Here is an 18,224-nt window from a genome sequence, read left to right as displayed (position 1 = left end):
AAACTCACCCCAGTCTCCTCGGGCCGTTGGGCGATCAGCGTGGAGTAGACAGTTTTCTATTATGGGATGTCGAAATACCCGATCCATTTCCAGGTTGTATAATAGTATATACGTCCAAATCATGTTGTTTTTTCGAGTTATTTCCACCGATCGACTGTGTGAAGACTGAGTCTCTCTAGCATTAGCGAGTGCCCGGACCCCATATGGAGTGAGTCCTACCGGGTTAAAGGTTGACATCCGATCAAGGTCAAGGGCTCCGGATGGGAAATATGATTCCGATCACAGATTTTTGAAATATTGATATCAAAGACGAGTTACGGCGTCCGCGGCAACTTGAGCATGGCGGGGAATGACGAGTTCCGGCGTTTTCGGCAGTTAAAGTGTTAATGTCCGCCTTGTTTCAAACTGGTTAGGCTTAGGCCCTCTTTCGAAGTCGGTTATGCTTAGAGTTTATCTTTAGAGCAGGGCGATAGACCACCAGCCCTGATTCCAAACTCTAAGCATAACCGACTTCGAAAGAGGGCGACTTCATGGGCGGCTAAGTGGCGCAGTGGGCAAGGCGCTCGCCACTAACGCAGGAGATGCTGGGTTCGAGCCCAGCTCTCGGCGTTGCTTCAGGCTTGGTTGGTCGTTCATACTAATACAAATGGCAGTATTAGGGGGTGGGAAAGCCGGTGGGTGGGGATCGGACGTTGTGGACAGCGACTCCTACAGGTCGGTTGGTCCGCCTGTACAGCAGAATCAGGAAGCAACGGGGGCAGCGTGAGCCTCCCACGCGTTACTCCTCGCCGCTGAGAGATCGTGCTGTACAGGTGAAAAGATGAGACAGCTGCCTCCTCATGTACCGGAGGGGACACGTGATGCAAGGCTTGGTCCACATTGCAGCCGACCAGTGGGAGGCATGGTCTAACAACGTTCGAGACAGGGGAGGGTAGAATTGGATAATACGAAATTGGGATGAGAGAAAAATAGAAAATGGGGAGAAAAAAGTAGATCAAAAAAGAAAGAGGGCAACTTCGAAAGAGGGCCTAAGCCTAACCAGTTTGAAACAAGGCGGACATTAATAAAATGTTCAATCAATCAATCAATTCAATAACCCACGCTCACTTAAAACAGCGCACCTCCCAGCTGCTTCTATAGAAAGTAGGTAAAAAAAAAAAGATTTAAAATAAAAACGTCTCTTTTTTTTTACCTACTTTCTATAGAAGCATCTAAGAATGAAGTTCTTAACAGTTCTTAACCAGTTCGAAACAAGGCGGACATTAATAAAAAAATGTATCAATCAATCAATTCAATAACCCACGCTCACTTAAAACAGTGCACCTCCACGTCACCAACGCAGGAGATGCTGGGTTCGAGCCCAGCTCTCGGCGTTGCCACCAGCTTGGCTGGCCGTTCACACTAATACAATTGGCAGTATTAGGGGGTGGGGAAGCTGGCGGGTGGGAATCTGGCGTTGTGGACAGCGACGCCTACAGGTCAGGTCTCGGCGCTTGCTAAGTGGGGCAGGACTTGGTGGAGATAGCATGCCCTCCCACGCGTTACACTTCACCAATGAGAGTCCTCGCTGCCAAGTGAAAAGACGTCACTGGCTGTCGGCGCACGTCTCGGAGGAAGCGTGCGATCGACTCGGGACGCCCTTGTACCGACTCGTAGGAGAACATGCATACAGCAGCCAGGTAGGGGAGGGGGGGGGGGGGAATTGGCACAACGACTAATTGGGACGGGGAGAAAAAAAAAAAACAGCGCACCTCCCAGGTTACATTTTCTCTTTTTTTTTCACCTACTTTCTATAGAAGCATCTAAGAATGAAGTTCTTAACAGTTCGAAACAAGGCGGACATGAGCGTTATTGCCATAAAAAACAACATATTGTTTCTTTACCTTTCTGTGAACGTCTACAAAAAAACTGCGTCACATTCTGGTGAAAAATGGTGGAGCTATGGACATTATTCAAAAGGAACTTTCATTCACAGTCTTTGCTGCCCTGTAACGGGAGCCTGGTGGTACTAACTCCAGATCTAACTGCCATTGGAAAGAGGAGATTTGGCCCGATCCATAGATGTATGACGTGGCCATAATAAGGTCATTTATAGGCCCGATATTCGATAATCATATTTCAAATTGCATGTGTCTGAATGGCAAAATTCAGTATTGGCTCTACAAAAAACCCTGTAAATCATGATCCTAAATCAGGGTGCTGAATGAGCTCAGTGGCAATTATTCAAGTCTAGTCAATGTTCGCATGGTGTTATTCACCGTCAAAGATGAAATAAATAAAAATTAAAAAATACCAAAAGAAATACCAAGAACATGCAAATAGCCTTGTAGAAGTGGTGCAATCTGTCATTTACTTGGGTATGTACATTTAGGCGAATTTTCAGAAAATATGGCTAGGGCTTAAGGGGTTAAGTAGAGACTTGTTTATTTTCACAAATAGAAATGGAGCTGTACAGTATTATAGAAATAACATTTGTTCTATTTTATGGTGGATTTTCCCTTTAAAAGTATACCTTTCCCTTTTCTCAGAGTTGCAGACAGCACTGCCAGTGGTGCAGGTAGAAAGTGGCTCCTGACGACTGGCTAAGGGGACCAGGTGACCTGAATAGGTTTGAAGGTCCAGGTGTCAGGGTGGCCCATGTGTAAGAGGTCTTTGTAAGGTGAAGTGCTCCACTGGAAAGGGGGCACCTGGTCCCACGTAGGCCCGTTCACTGCCAGCATAGCAAACTCACGGAACATCCCATATGATGTCAACTGCATAGGAAGACACACACAACAAATTAGAAAAAAATAAATCAGTTTCTATGCCTGAATTTCCCAAAGGGGATCAATAAAGGAATATCTTATCTTATCTTATTGTTGGCCACAGAGCATCTTCAGTGGAGTGGCAGGGTGTTAAAATGTCTTGCTCATGGGCACACTAAAAAAGGTAGGATGTGTGGCGGCTGGGTGGCGCAGCAGACATTGCGCTCGTCACCAACGCAAGAGACACCGGGTTAGACTCCGGCTGTCGGCGTTGCCTCCGGCTTGGGCCAGCCGTCATACTAACTCAATTGGCAGAGTTAGAGGGTGGAAGTCGATGGGTGGTAATCTGGACGTTGTGGACAGCGACTCCTACAGGTCGGTTGGGGACGCCTGCACAGCAGAGACAGGAAATGGCGGGGGTAGTGTGAGCCTCCCACACGTTACACCTCGCCAATGAGAGTCTGCGCTGGCAGGTGAAAAGATGTGACAGGCTGCCTCCTCGTGTGCCGGAGGGGACACGTGATGCAAGGCTTCTATTCTCCCTACAACCGGCCAGTGGGGGGCATATGCGAGCAACATTCAAGACAGGGGAGGGAAGAATTGGCACAATGGAATTGGGATGGGAGAAAAATAGAAAAAGAGGAGAAAAAGTAGGATGTAACCCAGTGTCTTCCTTCAAAGAACTCCCACCTCTTGCATCACGGCTATTGGTCGTTAGGGTTGGGCATCGTTTGGATTTGAACGATTCCGGTTCCGATTCCTGTTCTAGACGATTCTCGATTCCGATTCTTTGAGGTGCAGGTCAAAACAGGTCAGCTTATTTCGCAGGAGTTTTTTTTTTGAAAAATCTTTTATTTTCTTCATACTATTCACATTGTCAGTTGACTTGATACAGTTTAATTTGGTTGCTGTACTGTAACTAGGGTATTAATTAACAAGGTAAAAAAGAAAAGAAAAAAAATATATTTTTTTTAACCCATTCTCTGCCACCACTTTGACCATCCTAAACCATCCTCTGCCAGCGCTATTTGTCTATGGAGATGTTCACCTTCTTTGCAGGGCTATAACTTTTTTTAATTGTATTGCTAAATTGACATTACTATGGCCCATTCAACATCAATTATCTATCGTTCAGGATGTAGGAACGTTTTACTTTTTCATTCACACATCATAAAATACCGGCTAGAGTATAAATATGTTTTTATCGTTTTCTGCAGTATTTCATAGAACATGAGATATAGGCATAAATGCTTTTATTAGATTATCAAATGCAGTTTGATACCGATCCATGCTATATTAAAAATTTCAACTGTACATGGTCCTAAACGTCATGACTGATCATCTGCGGGGGGGGGGGGGTCGTTTATAATTAAATGACCGACGTTAAATGATTTATGTAGTATGGGTGATATATTGATCAGAGCAGTTTGTATCGAAAATGATAAAGAAAAACGCTGAAACTCACGTCAGTCTCCTCGTAGCGTTGGCGATGAGAGTGGAGCAAACAGATCCCCAATTATGAGATGTTGATCGATGCGATCCATTTCCGGTTTGTATATTACTAATACACATCCAAATCATGTTGATTGTTGAGTTATAGCAAAGATCCATATCCACAGTGTCTGTATTGAGCCCCGGGACGATAAACGAGTGGCCGGACGAAATTAGGGGACGGACCGGGCATTTCCGGTTTGGCAACTCGCCGATCGGCCACAAGGTGGCAGTATTGAAGCGTTGCAGAGTTGTGCTGGGTCAGACAGCATCAGCCAAGACTCCGTGGGTGAAATATGAATACCATGACGAAAATATGAAATATTGATCTCAAACACGCCTTACGGCGTGATTGGCAGACAACGCATGGCGGAGAAACCCACCTTAAACACGTGATTGGCGGAGAATGGGTTAAGAATCGAAATTCAAACATGTTACTTCCAGAACCGGAAGTTAGGAACCGATTCCTATTAGAACCGGTTCTCGGTGCCCAACCCTATTGGTCGTGCCTATAGTGGTCAGCAATTCCAGAGTTTAAAGTTAAGATTATTATGCTCAGCTTTTTCTGCACAGTTTCGTACTCCGGATAAATTTGAAACAATAATCTTGCTCAGCAGAGTTTCATGCTTGCGTGTCTGGTTTGACAGTCCAGTCAGTCTATAAGTGTGAAGTCTGAACATGCCAGCGAAGTCAGCCCTTCAGCCTGAATGATGTCAGCCTTATATCTCCTTCCGGGACAAGACAAAGTTCTATTGTGTTCTATTCTATAGTCGCAATTCTTCCCCCTCTGAACCTAATCCATGACCTATCTCACTGTGACACAACATTACATACGTATAACAACAGTTTTAGATGGATGAGGTATGCATGTGTTGTCGTGGATTTCCATAGTCCATCACCTTAACCCTTTCACTGTGACAATACAGAAGGTTAACCCTTTCACTGCCACACGACAGCATGTAGTGTGAAAGTAAAGGGTTAACCTTCTGTAGTGTGGTAGTGAAAGGGTTAAGGCGATGGACTATGGAAATCCATTGGAGTCTCCCCGCGTAGGTTAAAATCCTGCTGACAACGTGAGAATCTTTTCCTCAGAATGTGTAGTTGTGGTAATGTCACGTCACCTTCCACCATCTGCTGATTCACTGGACCTGTGTAACTGAAACCTGTCCGCTTAATTCGTACTGCTGCTGCTTACATTTCAATTAAGTGCTTAAAGAATCCCTCCTCTTTTTGGGAGGTATACCGAATAAGACATGAAGACACGTCAGTCATGAATAGGGCAAGGCCTTACTTAACCTCATCATCTTAAAAGAACACGCCAACATTTTGGGAAATTAGCTTACCGTCTTCTCCAGAGAGAGACAAGATAGATAGATACTTCAGGAGAGGTGTTAGTTGGACAATGCCTAGGCTAACCAGTCATGTCCGCTTCCATTCATTGTGCTAAGCTAGGCTAACTTTCTACTGAACAGAGAGGAAACTGGTATCCATCTTCTTGTCTCTCTCTGGAGAAGACGGTAAGTTAATTTCCCAAAATGTTGGTGTGTTCCTTTAACTTTATAATTCCCTTGAACCGGACTCAGTCAGCAGCCGTCTGAGAGCACAGTGTGCATACAGCGAGACCTCCATCCTCTCCCCGCTCCCCTTCTCTCTCGCAGAGGAAAACTGCTGACGTAAACGTCTGGCTGCAGTGGAATTCCAGACTTTCCACCTCAGCGATGGTGGTATAGTGGTGAGCATAGCTGCCTTCCAAGCAGTTGACCCGGGTTCGATTCCCGGCCATCGCAGAACTATTATACTGGAGTGTGCTGAGGCAGTATTGTGTGTGTCCTGAATTCTTTTTTGTGCCGTGTACTGAGGGAGTGTTTACAAACCCTTCACTGTTTTTATAGTATATAAGCCTTTCAATACCACTACTAAATGGTTAACCCTTTCACTGCGACAATACAGAATGAACCCTTTCACTGCCACGCTAGAGATGGTTAACCGTTTGTAGTGTGGTAGTGAAAGGTTAACCTTCTGTAGTGTGGTAGTGAAAGGGTTAAAGTGTAATACCCCAGGTTTAACTTAAAAAGTGAGTACCTCAGATGAAGAAGCATAAGCTCCGTTTTAGGTTTTCAGAATATTTTCAGGAAACACTAGAATAAATATCCCTTATACATTTTTAATAGATCGTTCACAAACAGTTAGTTATACATGACATGTTAAATGTTTGTTAATAGTTGTTCATTAAAACTATGCCTTATAAATAGTTCATACATAATGAACAATCTATTAATAAACTACTGTATAAAGCACTGTGCAATACTCCAATTCAGCCATTGGCAATTCAGCCGTTGGGTGGGGGGCGCTGTTGAGCGGGCCTGTGACCGGACCTGAAAGCGCCCCTGGCTCTGCGGCTCTGCAGTTGCATACTATTGGGATTCGTTGGGAACAGCAGCACGGAGTCTCGACTCAGGACTTATTTTATTTTATTTTAGCAGCAGTTATCAATATCGACCAGGAGGACAGCGCAATCTAAGGGACATGTTTCATTACTAGTCAAGTGTCATTACTTTAGTTATCAAAGGTGGAATCTCTGGACGCAATGACATTATATAGTTTAAAGCTAAACTACGTTTTTCTTTCTTGTTAGGAGAGGGATAACTTATTCAGTTAGATTTGATCTTTATTTATCTCTAACATTTTCAACCATAAACACACACATTTGTAATAACAAAAAAAACTAAAACGAAATAAAATACAAATACATTTAAATATATTTTCCTATGGAAGGAATAATCAACATGGCTCCAATTGGTTGACTATAACAGCACTGTGACCAAATATCCCTATACTAGCACCTTGTTAAACACTTTTTTTTTATATATTTATTTATTTTTAATCATAATTATTCTTGTGAAATCTTTCCACCTGGGAGCCTTTTGACTAAATCAATTTATTCTCCCCTTCTCTGAATGGTGTTTCTTATGGCAATAACAACTATAGACGACAAAACCAAAGTAAAGAAACGACATTTGATTTTTGGGACGGTTACATTCACTTTGGGACGGTTAAGATTGTATTTCGGGACGGTTCTGGGACGGTGGTGAAAAAAGTTAGTCTGGAGCCCTGGTGTGCGCGTGTGTTTTTGTGTTTAACAGTTGTACCACCTCATACACTGTACTTAAACAACTTATTTGGAGCTTAGTCTTGTATTTGCTATTTTATTGAAATAGTGTTTTTAAGTTGCAAGAAATTACAGTAAATGGCCGTCGTGGGGCGGCTAAGTGGCGCAGTGGGCAAGGCGCTCACCACTAACGCAGGAGATGCTGGGTTCGAGCCCAGCTCTCGGCGTTGCTACCAGTTTGGCTGGTCGTTCATACTAATACAATTGGCAGTATTAGGGGGTGGGAAGCTGGTGGGTGGGGATCGGATCCATGTTGTGGACAGCGACTCCTATAGGTCGGTTGGTGCGCCTGTGCAGCAGAATCAGGAAGCAACGGGGGCGGCGTGTCCCTCCCAAGCAGACCCTCGCCGCTGAGAGATCGCGCTGTGCAGGTGAAAAGATGCGACGGCTGCCTCCTCGTGTACCGGAGGGGACACGTGATGCAAGGCTTCGTCCACATTGCAGCCGACAAGTGGGAGGCATGGCCCAACAACGTTCGAGACAGGGGAGGGGTAGAATTGGACAATACGAAATTGTGGAAGGGAGAAAAATTGAAAAATGGGGAGAAAAAGTAGATAAAAAAAAAAGTAAACGGCCGTCGTTATTTAAAAGTGTTTTTGCCTCCCGGATGGTGGGCACAGGCCCCCACCGAACCACCCTCTAGTAGCGACTCAGCACCATATTATTATTTTTTTGATCCACTTTTTTCTCCTCTTTTTTTTCTATTTTTCTGCCAATGGAGTTAGTATGACGGCCGGCCCAAGCCGGAGGCAACGCCGACAGCCGGATTCGATACCGGTGTCTCGTGCGTTGGTGACGAGCGCAATGTCCGCTGCGCCACCCAGCACCATCTTATTTGAAAATCCTGGGGGAAACCCTGAAGCTGCATTGCATGACTCTGCTGGCTGCCAGAGCGAAATGGCAAATGGTGCATTTACATAGCAGCTTTTATCCAAAGCGCTTTACAATTTTGTTCCTCACATCACCCATTCATTCACACACCGACGGTGGGGGAAACCATGCAAGGTGCCAACCTGCTCATTGGGAGCAATTAGGAGTTAAGTGTCTTGCTCAAGGACCACTTCGACATGCTGCCCGGGAGGAGCAGGAATCGAACTGGGAACCTTCCGATTACCAGATGACTGCTCTACCTTCCTGATCCACTGTCGCCCTGAGCTACGGTGTGAGAAGTAAAGTGAGAGAGAGACTGACCTTCATGTCTGTCCCTCCGTGTGGTCTCTGTTTCAGGGCACCGAACGGGTACGTCCCATTGGCAGGGTTCAGGTCGGACCGGGACGAGATGGTGTTCTCACCGTTAGCAGGGGGATCGCAGCCGTCGCAGCGAGACAATGGGTCCTCCTTGAAGTTATTATACCTGAAAAGGAGAGAGTGGCTCATCAATACATTGGTATAAACGTGAAATTGTAACGTGTATGTTTGAATGTAGGGATCATATCAACCCAGTCAGATTACTCAGACTTGATTTATATTCCAGTGACATGAAACTTTTCTTTTGAACAAATGTTTTTTTATTTTTCCCCTTTTTTACATAAAACCAGACACAATACATAAACAATGGAAATCCACAATAAATCACAGGACTATGATTGACACAATAATGAAATTAATGACAGTCCAGTACTTAAATCAAAATAAATGTAAATTAAAAGATTTACCCATAATAAATGCAATACAATACCTATGCTCTCAGTGACATGAAACTTGACTTTTTATATGATGGCTTCAAAATGTGTTCGTATTTACAAACAAAAGATTTACATTGGATTTTACATTACAATAGTTTCACATTATTAATTCAAGGAAGAATTTACTGAAATTATGTGGCTTTGAAATGTTCTACATTTTCCTTTATATATATATTTGTCTTTTTACTTAAATAAAAGATCTTGACTTGACGTTCTGCATTGAGTCTTGGGGGACTTGACATGGCTGACTTCTAACTCATCTTGCATTTTGTACATTTTAGTTTTGTATTTAGCATTGTATATTTTTTATAGTGTTTGGTCTTTATTCTTTGACTTTTTACTGTATGAAGCACAATGTCAGGAGGGTCATACAGACCGAAGCATTACACTACAATGTACATGTTGTACCTTATATGTGACAAATAAAACTAAACTTGAACTTAAGTCACATCTCTCCCCTCCTCTGACACATGAGACCAGCAGACCTCACCTCATGAGGCGGACCATAGAATCCAAGTCTGTGACAGCAGTCTGGTTTCGTCTGAAGATCTGAGCTCTGGGGTTCTGGTCCAGAGAAAACCATGGACCAAACTTCTCAACCAGCTCATTGCAGCCACTGGCATTAAATATTTCCACATAGTACCTACACAAGGAGAAACAAATAGGCTAAACAAAAACAAACATGTAGACATTTCACAATAAAACATGTGGTGTAAATATATTGATATTGGGGGAAATATTCTGTCCTACGGTACATGGGAGCTATTAGCTGTGGCAAAACTTGAGAACTGTTGGAAATGTCTGCCTCTTTGAACTGCTGCAGTCAGGCAAGCGATACCGGAGTCTTAAGGCGAGCACAGAAAGACTCAGAAGAAGCTTCTATCCCCAGGCCATCAGGCTGCTAAACGAACAATAAACACTATGCAACAACCATCAAATGCACACAGCACACACACGCACACACTCACTTAAACAAACAACACACTGCAGCACCCACTCTCCACACTTTAGATCACACAAACACACTTTATATTTATTGATAAAGGATTTGCACTACAACTCGTACACCTACTGTAAATTGTACCTAAATTGCACCTCATCCCATTTCTGCCTTGCACTATATAGTATTGTATATTAGTACACTGCATAGTATTGTATATTATATGGTAACTCAGTTACGTCTATTCTGCATCGAACATTGTACATATGTCTATACTGAACACTGTGACCTCATTTTTTTTACTTCTAATTTACATGCTATACTATGTTATTTTATTTCATACTTATCTTGTCTTGCACAGTCTCTGGAGCGTAACAGTAAGAAGCATTTTGTATAAAAGTATTCTGTACTTCTGTATGACAACTATTAAAGAAACTTGAAACTTGAACTCTTAACCACTAAACCCTGCACAGTCTCTAGCAGTGTGTAATGTATTATGACTCTTAACCACTAAACCCTGCACAGTCTCTAGCAGTGTGTATTATGACTCTTAACCACTAAACCCTGCACAGTCTCTAGCAGTGTGTATTATGACTCTTAACCACTAAACCCTGCACAGTCTCTAGCAGTGTGTATTATGACTCTTAACCACTAAACCCTGCACAGTCTCTAGCAGTGTGTATTATGACTCTTAACCACTAAACCCTGCACAGTCTCTAGCAGTGTGTATGACTCTTAACCACTAAACCCTGCAGTCTCTAGCAGTGTGTATTATGACTCTTAACCACTAAACCCTGCACAGTCTCTAGCAGTGTGTATTATGACTCTTAACCACTAAACCCTGCAGTCTCTAGCAGTGTGTGTATTATGACTCTTAACCACTAAACCCTGCAGTCTCTAGCAGTGTGTATTATGACTCTTAACCACTAAACCCTGCACAGTCTCTAGCAGTGTGTATTATGACTCTTAACCACTAAACCCTGCAGTCTCTAGCAGTGTGTATTATGACTCTTAACCACTAAACCCTGCAGTCTCTAGCAGTGTGTATTATGACTAGGGATGCTCGATATTGGCTTTTTTACCAATACCGATATTCCGATATTGTCCAACTCTTAATTTCCGATACCGATACCGATATATGCAGGGTTTCCCCCCCAAAAAACGGAATAATTTCAGGTAACTAATAATTTCACTGGATGCATTCAAAAGGCTTTCTAAATGTAAGCATTATTTGTGCAAAATATGATTAGATCATTTTTTTTTTTACCGATCCCGATATTTTCCGATATCACATTTTACTGCCGATATCGGCCGATAATATCGGTCGGCCGATAATATCGGACATCCCTAATTATGACTCTTAACCACTAAACCCTGCAGTCTCTAGCAGTGTGTATTATGACTCTTAACCACTAAACCCTGCAGTCTCTAGCAGTGTGTATTATGACTCTTAACCACTAAACCCTGCAGTCTCTAGCAGTGTGTATGACTCTTAACCACTAAACCCTGCAGTCTCTAGCACAGTATGTATTATGACTCTTAATTGTCGAGCTCTCCATAAAACATGGAATGCATACATAATTAAATCCACTGTCTCGAGATTATTTATAAAAGATCTTACGTGACTAAGTAAGTTGAGTAAGTTACACTGAGTGCCAGTGTAATTCGTTTTTAAATATATTCAAGTGTATTGTCCAATGTCTTTGCATGTCTTGTATGTATGGTACGATTTTTTTTTTGTTCTTGTATGTTTGAGGACCACAGCAGAAATACATCTGAAGTGTTATGTACCATAGTGTCGTCCTGTGCTCCTGGCCTTCACTTGCATGATTTCTTTCCTGTATTTCAACTTTCAACTAACTACCCAACTAAGCACCTACCTAGCTAACTAACTAACTAAAGTTGATGTTGCTACGATGCCTGGAGCTCTGTGTACTTACGGGATGTTGTAACTCGCCCAGTACCCCTTCTCCAGCAACTCCTGAGTTTTATCAGTGTAAACAACCAGGCCCCTGTAGCGTTTTTAAAAAATAAATAAAAAAAAAAGGAGATAGTCCATTATCAGTGGATTGACAGGATGAATAGGCTGTGCCGAGGTCGGTGTGGGAATATTCAGAGGTTGTTGTTGTGTTGCGCTGCTGTCCATTACAAGTGAAGTGACTTACGGAATTTGTTCCAAGACAATAAACAGCTGTTCATCAGTGTTGGTCATCCCAGGAGTGAAGTGGTTATAGTCTACAATCATCCACTGGTTGTTGTACCTGGAACACAGACAAAGACACACATTTCCATACTGTATTGAATCTGCAGATCAAAATCACATTGTATTGGAATAACAAGAGGTTCAACATGCTCTCAGAACACCTATGGATACAAAAAGCATCTTCTCCGCGACAATGTCTGGCCGGCTATTACAGCAGAGGCCGAACACAATCTGGTAACGGTTGATTGGCTCTTCTCCAAATATCAAAACCATCCGCATACAATTATAGCCAAGCCAAGGCCTCTGATTTTGTGTGGCCATGGGTTGATACTTAGCCAGTTTGTCCAAGAAGGCTTGTTCAATATAGAGCCCCCCCCCCCCTGACACACACAGCTCAAAGTAAACTAAATTATTGACCTATGGCCTCTTTAATTTATTGATTCTAAGAATGGCGCGAGTGATGAATGCAGAATGCGTGTACTTAGCACTTCACAAGAAAAAAACATGTCGGATAACAAACCCACATGCAATCTGGCTGACTTCTCATGTGATGTCTGTCGAAATCGACTATGTAAAACTTCCCTTTTCTCTATGCCTCCTTCTCTTCTGTCCAAGCATGGGACAGTTCTCACTATAACAATATAAAGAATCCAGCTTGTGGGAACATGAACAACATAAGACTGTAGTCAACAGAGCCAGGGTTGACCGAAAGCCTGCGCTGAAGAAGCCTTACCCTATGGATCAATGGTGGGGATACAGAAGGGAGTAAAAGCATGTCTACAGTTGACTCACGTTCCACTGTTGTACTTGCTGAAGATCTCTGCCCACTCCTTGCCAGTAGCAGCCAGTCGGTTGGCCACAATGTTCCTCAGCCATTCCATGACCGTTCCTGTGGGTTGAACGAACTTCCAGAGTGCAGGGTTGCTGTTACCAATCGTGGTTTCCAAGGTAACCTGCAGTGAGGGACAAGTAAATTCAAGAAACAATATTGAGCCTCCAAAAAAATCCTAAAGTTTGTTACTTAAAGGAACACGCCAACATTTGGGGAAATTAGCTTACAGTCTTCTCCAGAGAGAGACAAGATGATAAGATACCAGTTTCCCCTCTGTGCGTTCAGTAGAATGCCATCTGGCTGCATGTTAGCCTAGCTTAGCACAATGAATAGAACCGGACAGTGACAGGTAGCCTTCGGGCGAGGTGTTAGTTGGACAATGCCTAGGCTACCCGTCACTGTCCACTTCCATTCATTGTGCTAAGCTAGGCTAACATGCAGCCAGATAGCCTGAACGCACAGAGAGGAAAAAATGTTGGTGTGTTCTTTTAAAGGAGCATGACTGATTACAGAATATTTGATTGTTGCAGGTAGCTGCATTAGCCCCTTTCGTGACTGCTGATGCACGCCTTGCTTTGAATACAGCAGTCACTTGCTCGACCTAACTAGCCATGGGAACATTCACTCTGAAGCACTGGTTATTTACGAACTGTTCGTTCTAAATTTATCACAGAGAAATGTCAAAGGTACTCACAGTTGCACGAGGGTTTCACACACAAAACCGGGGTGGTTTGAAAGCTCGGCGTTGCTAATAAACATTTTAAATATTTTTTATAAACTGATCCAACACTGCATTATTTCTGGCATTGGGTGCATGATGCGCATGCGCTGTGATCACAGCGCAGGCGCACCAGGCAGCCAACGCCGGAAATAATGCCGTTTTGAGCAGTGTTGACCAGTTTATAAAAAATATTTTAAATGTTTATTAGCAACACCGAGCTTTCAAACCACCCCGTTTTTTTGTGTGAAACCCTTGTGCCCTGTGAGTACCTTTGACATTTCTCTGTGATAAATTTTGAACGAACAGTTGGTAAATAACCAGTGCTTCAGAGTGAATGTTCCCATGGCTAGTTAGGTCGAGCAAGTGACTGCTGTATTCAAAGCTGCATGTTCTTCCAAATAGTTAACACGGCCCTGGTTGATGAGGTCAGACGGAAACTCTCACCAGCCCACTGCTTAGGATGTAGAAGTCATCGCCAGAAAAGATGGAGCCAGGGTAAGAGGAGAATGCTTGGATTCCCCCAGGAAGCTGCCCACTGTCTGACAACATCAGACCAGACAGAAGTGAAGTTAGGCTGAGATTAACAGATAGTCGGGGTCTAGTCAAAACATGAGACACCTGTCCATCATTGAGGCTTATAATCTTTGAGGGAGTTCAGTTTTTTTCTTTTCGTAAAAGAACATTTAAAAGGATGCAAGAGTAAAGGTAAGGAGAGGTTAGAAGTGGATTAAGTACCAGTAGGAGACACGTGAAAGGCAAAGTTATATTTCTTCATGATGCGCAGCATGGATTGGTAGGTGTTCCAGGTGTCATGTGACACTAGCAGATCCTTGTTGCCTGGTAACAGCTTAATGAGGGCAGAACAGGAGCCAGAGCCCAAGGGTCGCGTTTTACTGGATTTGTTCAGCGCCGACTCCAAGTCTTCAAGATCCCCACCCATCTGGAACAGTCTGAGTGACGGAGAACATGAAAGAGATGCAGGGGGCAAGGTTAATGATCTTTAGAAGTGGTACAAAGAAAGAAGTCTGAGTGACACAATGCCATAACGGATATAAAGTCACCCACAGGAAGCCAAAAGGGTCGATGGAGAAGGGTCCTTTGGGATACGACAGCGCGCCATTATAACTGTCCTCCAGTCCCTTCAACTGCAGTAAGACCAGACGCACCTGAGCAGGAAGAACCAGAGTCAGAGAGACATGACAGTTAGATTGGCCTGAAGGCCTTTTCACCAATGATATAGAGACGGATGGCAAGGACCATATTCACATGGCGGACATTTTGCTCTTATGCTCAGGTTGGGATTTCAAAAAATCCCAACCAGAGCATGAAATAAGAGCAAAATGGCCACCAGGTGTGAATGGTCCATTCCATAAAAACACACGCAGCACCTGGTGCCAGTATGGCGAGGTTGGCTGGTCCTCTATCTGTTTCTGCATCCACTGCAGGTTGGCGGAGATGAAACCCTTCAGTCGCTGGCAATAACCTGACTCAAACTTGTAGGGCCCACAGTAACCCATCAGGGTGTTCATCCAGTGCTTGTAGATAAGCTGAAACACAAAACAGAAACCAGACTTCTTATAGATGATATTAACTGACAACAGCACCAGAAAATACTTAACAACTCGAATTTAGTTTTTTGTCTAAGTAAGAGAGTAATCAGTTTGGAATGATAGCATGCTCCGTTTTGACACTTGGACACTGGTGTATTAAAGGTTACAATGAATCCACAAGTCTGACCTGAGATGTAATAGCCTCTGCTGCTCCAGCGGCATACGCCTGTATACCATCATCGTAGCGGCTACTGGTAGTCACCTCCAAGAAGGACCAACTGAAAGGATAAGTGAACGTAAACGGTATGTGTGAGGGAGTCAAAGAGTAGGCTATATAAAACATTGTACAATGTTATTATTCCCAGTGGAAACAAAAGAGAACCCTTTTGGAACTCACCCCGACTTTTCGATGTCATCAGTGAAGTTCGCCCATGCAACAAAATCATTTCGGTATCCCTCAAAGATAGATAGTTGTCCCGTTTGCTTATCGAGAATGACACTTTGAATTTCAGCTCGTACCGATGTCCACGAAAAGCACAAAATGGGAAGAATTAAAGAAATACCCAACAGTGTTTTTCTGTGCTTGGACGCCATGTTTACAACGGTAAGTGAATCGGTCATATGATTACTTGCTTGCTGGTCTTTAATCACGTGACAAAAAGGCAGGCCGTAATTTCAAAATAAAAGTACTGCAGAATTTCAATAAAATGGGACAGCCAACGCAAGTGTGCTCATTTGCTTACACACTGACAGACACACACACACTACAAAAGAAAAGTGAGCATGTCTATGTTCTTCTTCTTCTTGTGAAGAATAACAGGTCTGTGTCAGCAATACGCCGGAAGGTGTCTAGACTGCCGGAAATTCACAAGAAGAAGAACATAGACACGCTCCCTTTTCTTTTGTAGTGTGTGTTGTGTGTGTGTCTGTCAGTGTGTAAGCAAATGAGCACGCTCGCGTCGCTACCTGTCAGGAAGGGGTGTTTAACTGTTCAATCTTCTTACAAGTTCTCTTCTCCTTCTACTCTACCACCATCTACTGGAATCCTTCATCCCCTACATTGTCCAATGGAGTGCAGCTAATGCTGCTACTTCCTGACTGAGCCCCCCTCTGCGAGACACTCCTTGCCCCCTGCGGCCTTATTCTGGACTTCTTGGTCCCTCACACCCCCCTTATCCAATTCCCTAACCACCTCCTCCCATTTCAGACCTTCCATTCCCAAATGTTGAACCGCTATCCTAACAATCATCTTTACTCTACTCTCTGCCGCAACATTAACTACCCCTGCCACGAAGGCCACAATACTAAATTTCTCCTCCCATTCCCTCTCTCTATCCTCCTGCTCTACCCTCTCTGCCAAATGCCCTTCTCCACACCCCTGCACCCTATCTTGACTTCCCTGTCTTACCCTCCTCTGCATATGATAACTTACCCTCCCTTCTCACTCTCTGAACCACGACCTCCCTCTTCATCACCTCACACCCCCTAAACACTACACTATGCTCCCCACCACAACTACAACACTTCAGCTTCATTCCCTCTCCACACTTCCCATAGTCATGTTCCCCGCCACACCTAGCACACCTGTCTCTTCCTACATGTAATAGCTATATGTCCAAACTCCTGGCACCTATAACACCTAAGAGGACTCTGAACAAATCCCCTAACCACCCTATACCCTACAAACACCTCACTAGGAACAACCCCACCCTCAAACTTAATCACTACCGTCTCCGTCTCTATCCTATCTGCTCCCCTCTTCATCCTTTCTGCACTCTTAACTATGCCATTACGCACGTCTCCCCTTAAATCTCCCACCAGCTGCTCTACGCTAACCTCGACCGGTACCCCAGCTATCACACTTACATCCCCCCTCCCTCTTCTCCCCTACTCTCACTACCTTACTTATACCCACTCCACCAACGCTCCTCATCTTCCTAGCCCTCTCCACCTGCTCCACACTAACACACCCTACGGCCAGATTCCCATCCCCCAAAACTCTCGCATTCTTTAACTCACCTAATTGCTCATCAATGAGTTTGGGCAACTCGAACATACATAATTTCCTCACTCCCCCCTCCCCCTCAAACCTAACCACTATATGAATCACTTCTGCAACATCATTTCCTCCACTCTCGCCTTCTGACCCACTTGAGCTATCTCCCCTCACTTTCTTCCTCTTACTCCCCTTCCCCTCACTTACCTCACTCTTCTTCTCCACCTTCGTCCACCCTTCTCCCCCACTCTCCTCCCCACTACACTCCATATCGTCACCACCGACCCCTTACCCTGGCTATTCTCACCCCTATCGCTGTCATTCTTCCCCTCCTTGAGAGCGCTCTCCGCGACCAAGTTCCACTCCTCCATGCTCCACTCGTCTTTCAAGTCCTCACTCCCCTTCATGTCCATGTCTATGTTCCCCGGGTGCGTCTATTCTTATCCCAACACATGTTTGCGATCTGATTGGCCACTGACGTTTCTGGTCATGTGACATGTGCGCCCAATCGCGTGACGCAACCATTTCCGCCTCGACCAGCAGCAAACTACCTAACGCCTACGATCCACACTAACCTTAACCAACTTCGAAAGAGTGCCTAAGCTTAACCGGCGAAAGAACTTGCCGTCACACGATATCGCCCTGCTCTAAGACAAACTCTAACCTTAACCAACTTCTAAAGAGTGCCTAAGCTGAACCGGCGAAAGAACTTGCCGTCACACGATAGGTGCGACCAGAAACGTCAGTGGCCAATCAGAGCGCGCGCAAAACGCGAACGCGGAAGCAAACATGGGTTGGGATAAGAATTTAGGCTCCCCGCGTCCTATGTTCCCCGATTGATTGATTGAAAATTTTAGACCACCATCCCTGATTCCAAACTCTAACCTTAACCA

General features: G+C 44.1%; 1 protein-coding gene across 1 annotated transcript; it reads right to left on the bottom strand.

The window, feature by feature from the left end:
- Positions 1-1,147: 1,147 nt before the first annotated feature.
- On the bottom strand, positions 1,148-17,744 carry plbd2 (phospholipase B domain containing 2; the record flags this gene model as incomplete). The annotated part of the gene is made up of 13 exons (XM_084323112.1): positions 1,148-2,753; positions 8,596-8,758; positions 9,580-9,732; positions 11,970-12,041; positions 12,195-12,290; positions 13,025-13,185; positions 14,230-14,324; positions 14,521-14,735; positions 14,851-14,951; positions 15,174-15,332; positions 15,523-15,613; positions 15,733-15,847; positions 17,639-17,744. 13 exons carry the CDS (start codon positions 17,742-17,744, stop codon positions 2,583-2,585), a joined length of 1,698 nt encoding a protein of 565 aa, XP_084179238.1. The 3' UTR covers positions 1,148-2,582.
- Positions 17,745-18,224: the final 480 nt, after the last annotated feature.

This window comes from Notolepis coatsorum (assembly GCF_963971535.1).
Source record: "Notolepis coatsorum genome assembly, chromosome: 10".
NCBI lineage: Eukaryota > Metazoa > Chordata > Actinopteri > Aulopiformes > Paralepididae > Notolepis > Notolepis coatsorum.
Note: the sequence above shows the minus strand (reverse complement) of the source record. Positions and strands in the feature narration are given on the sequence as shown.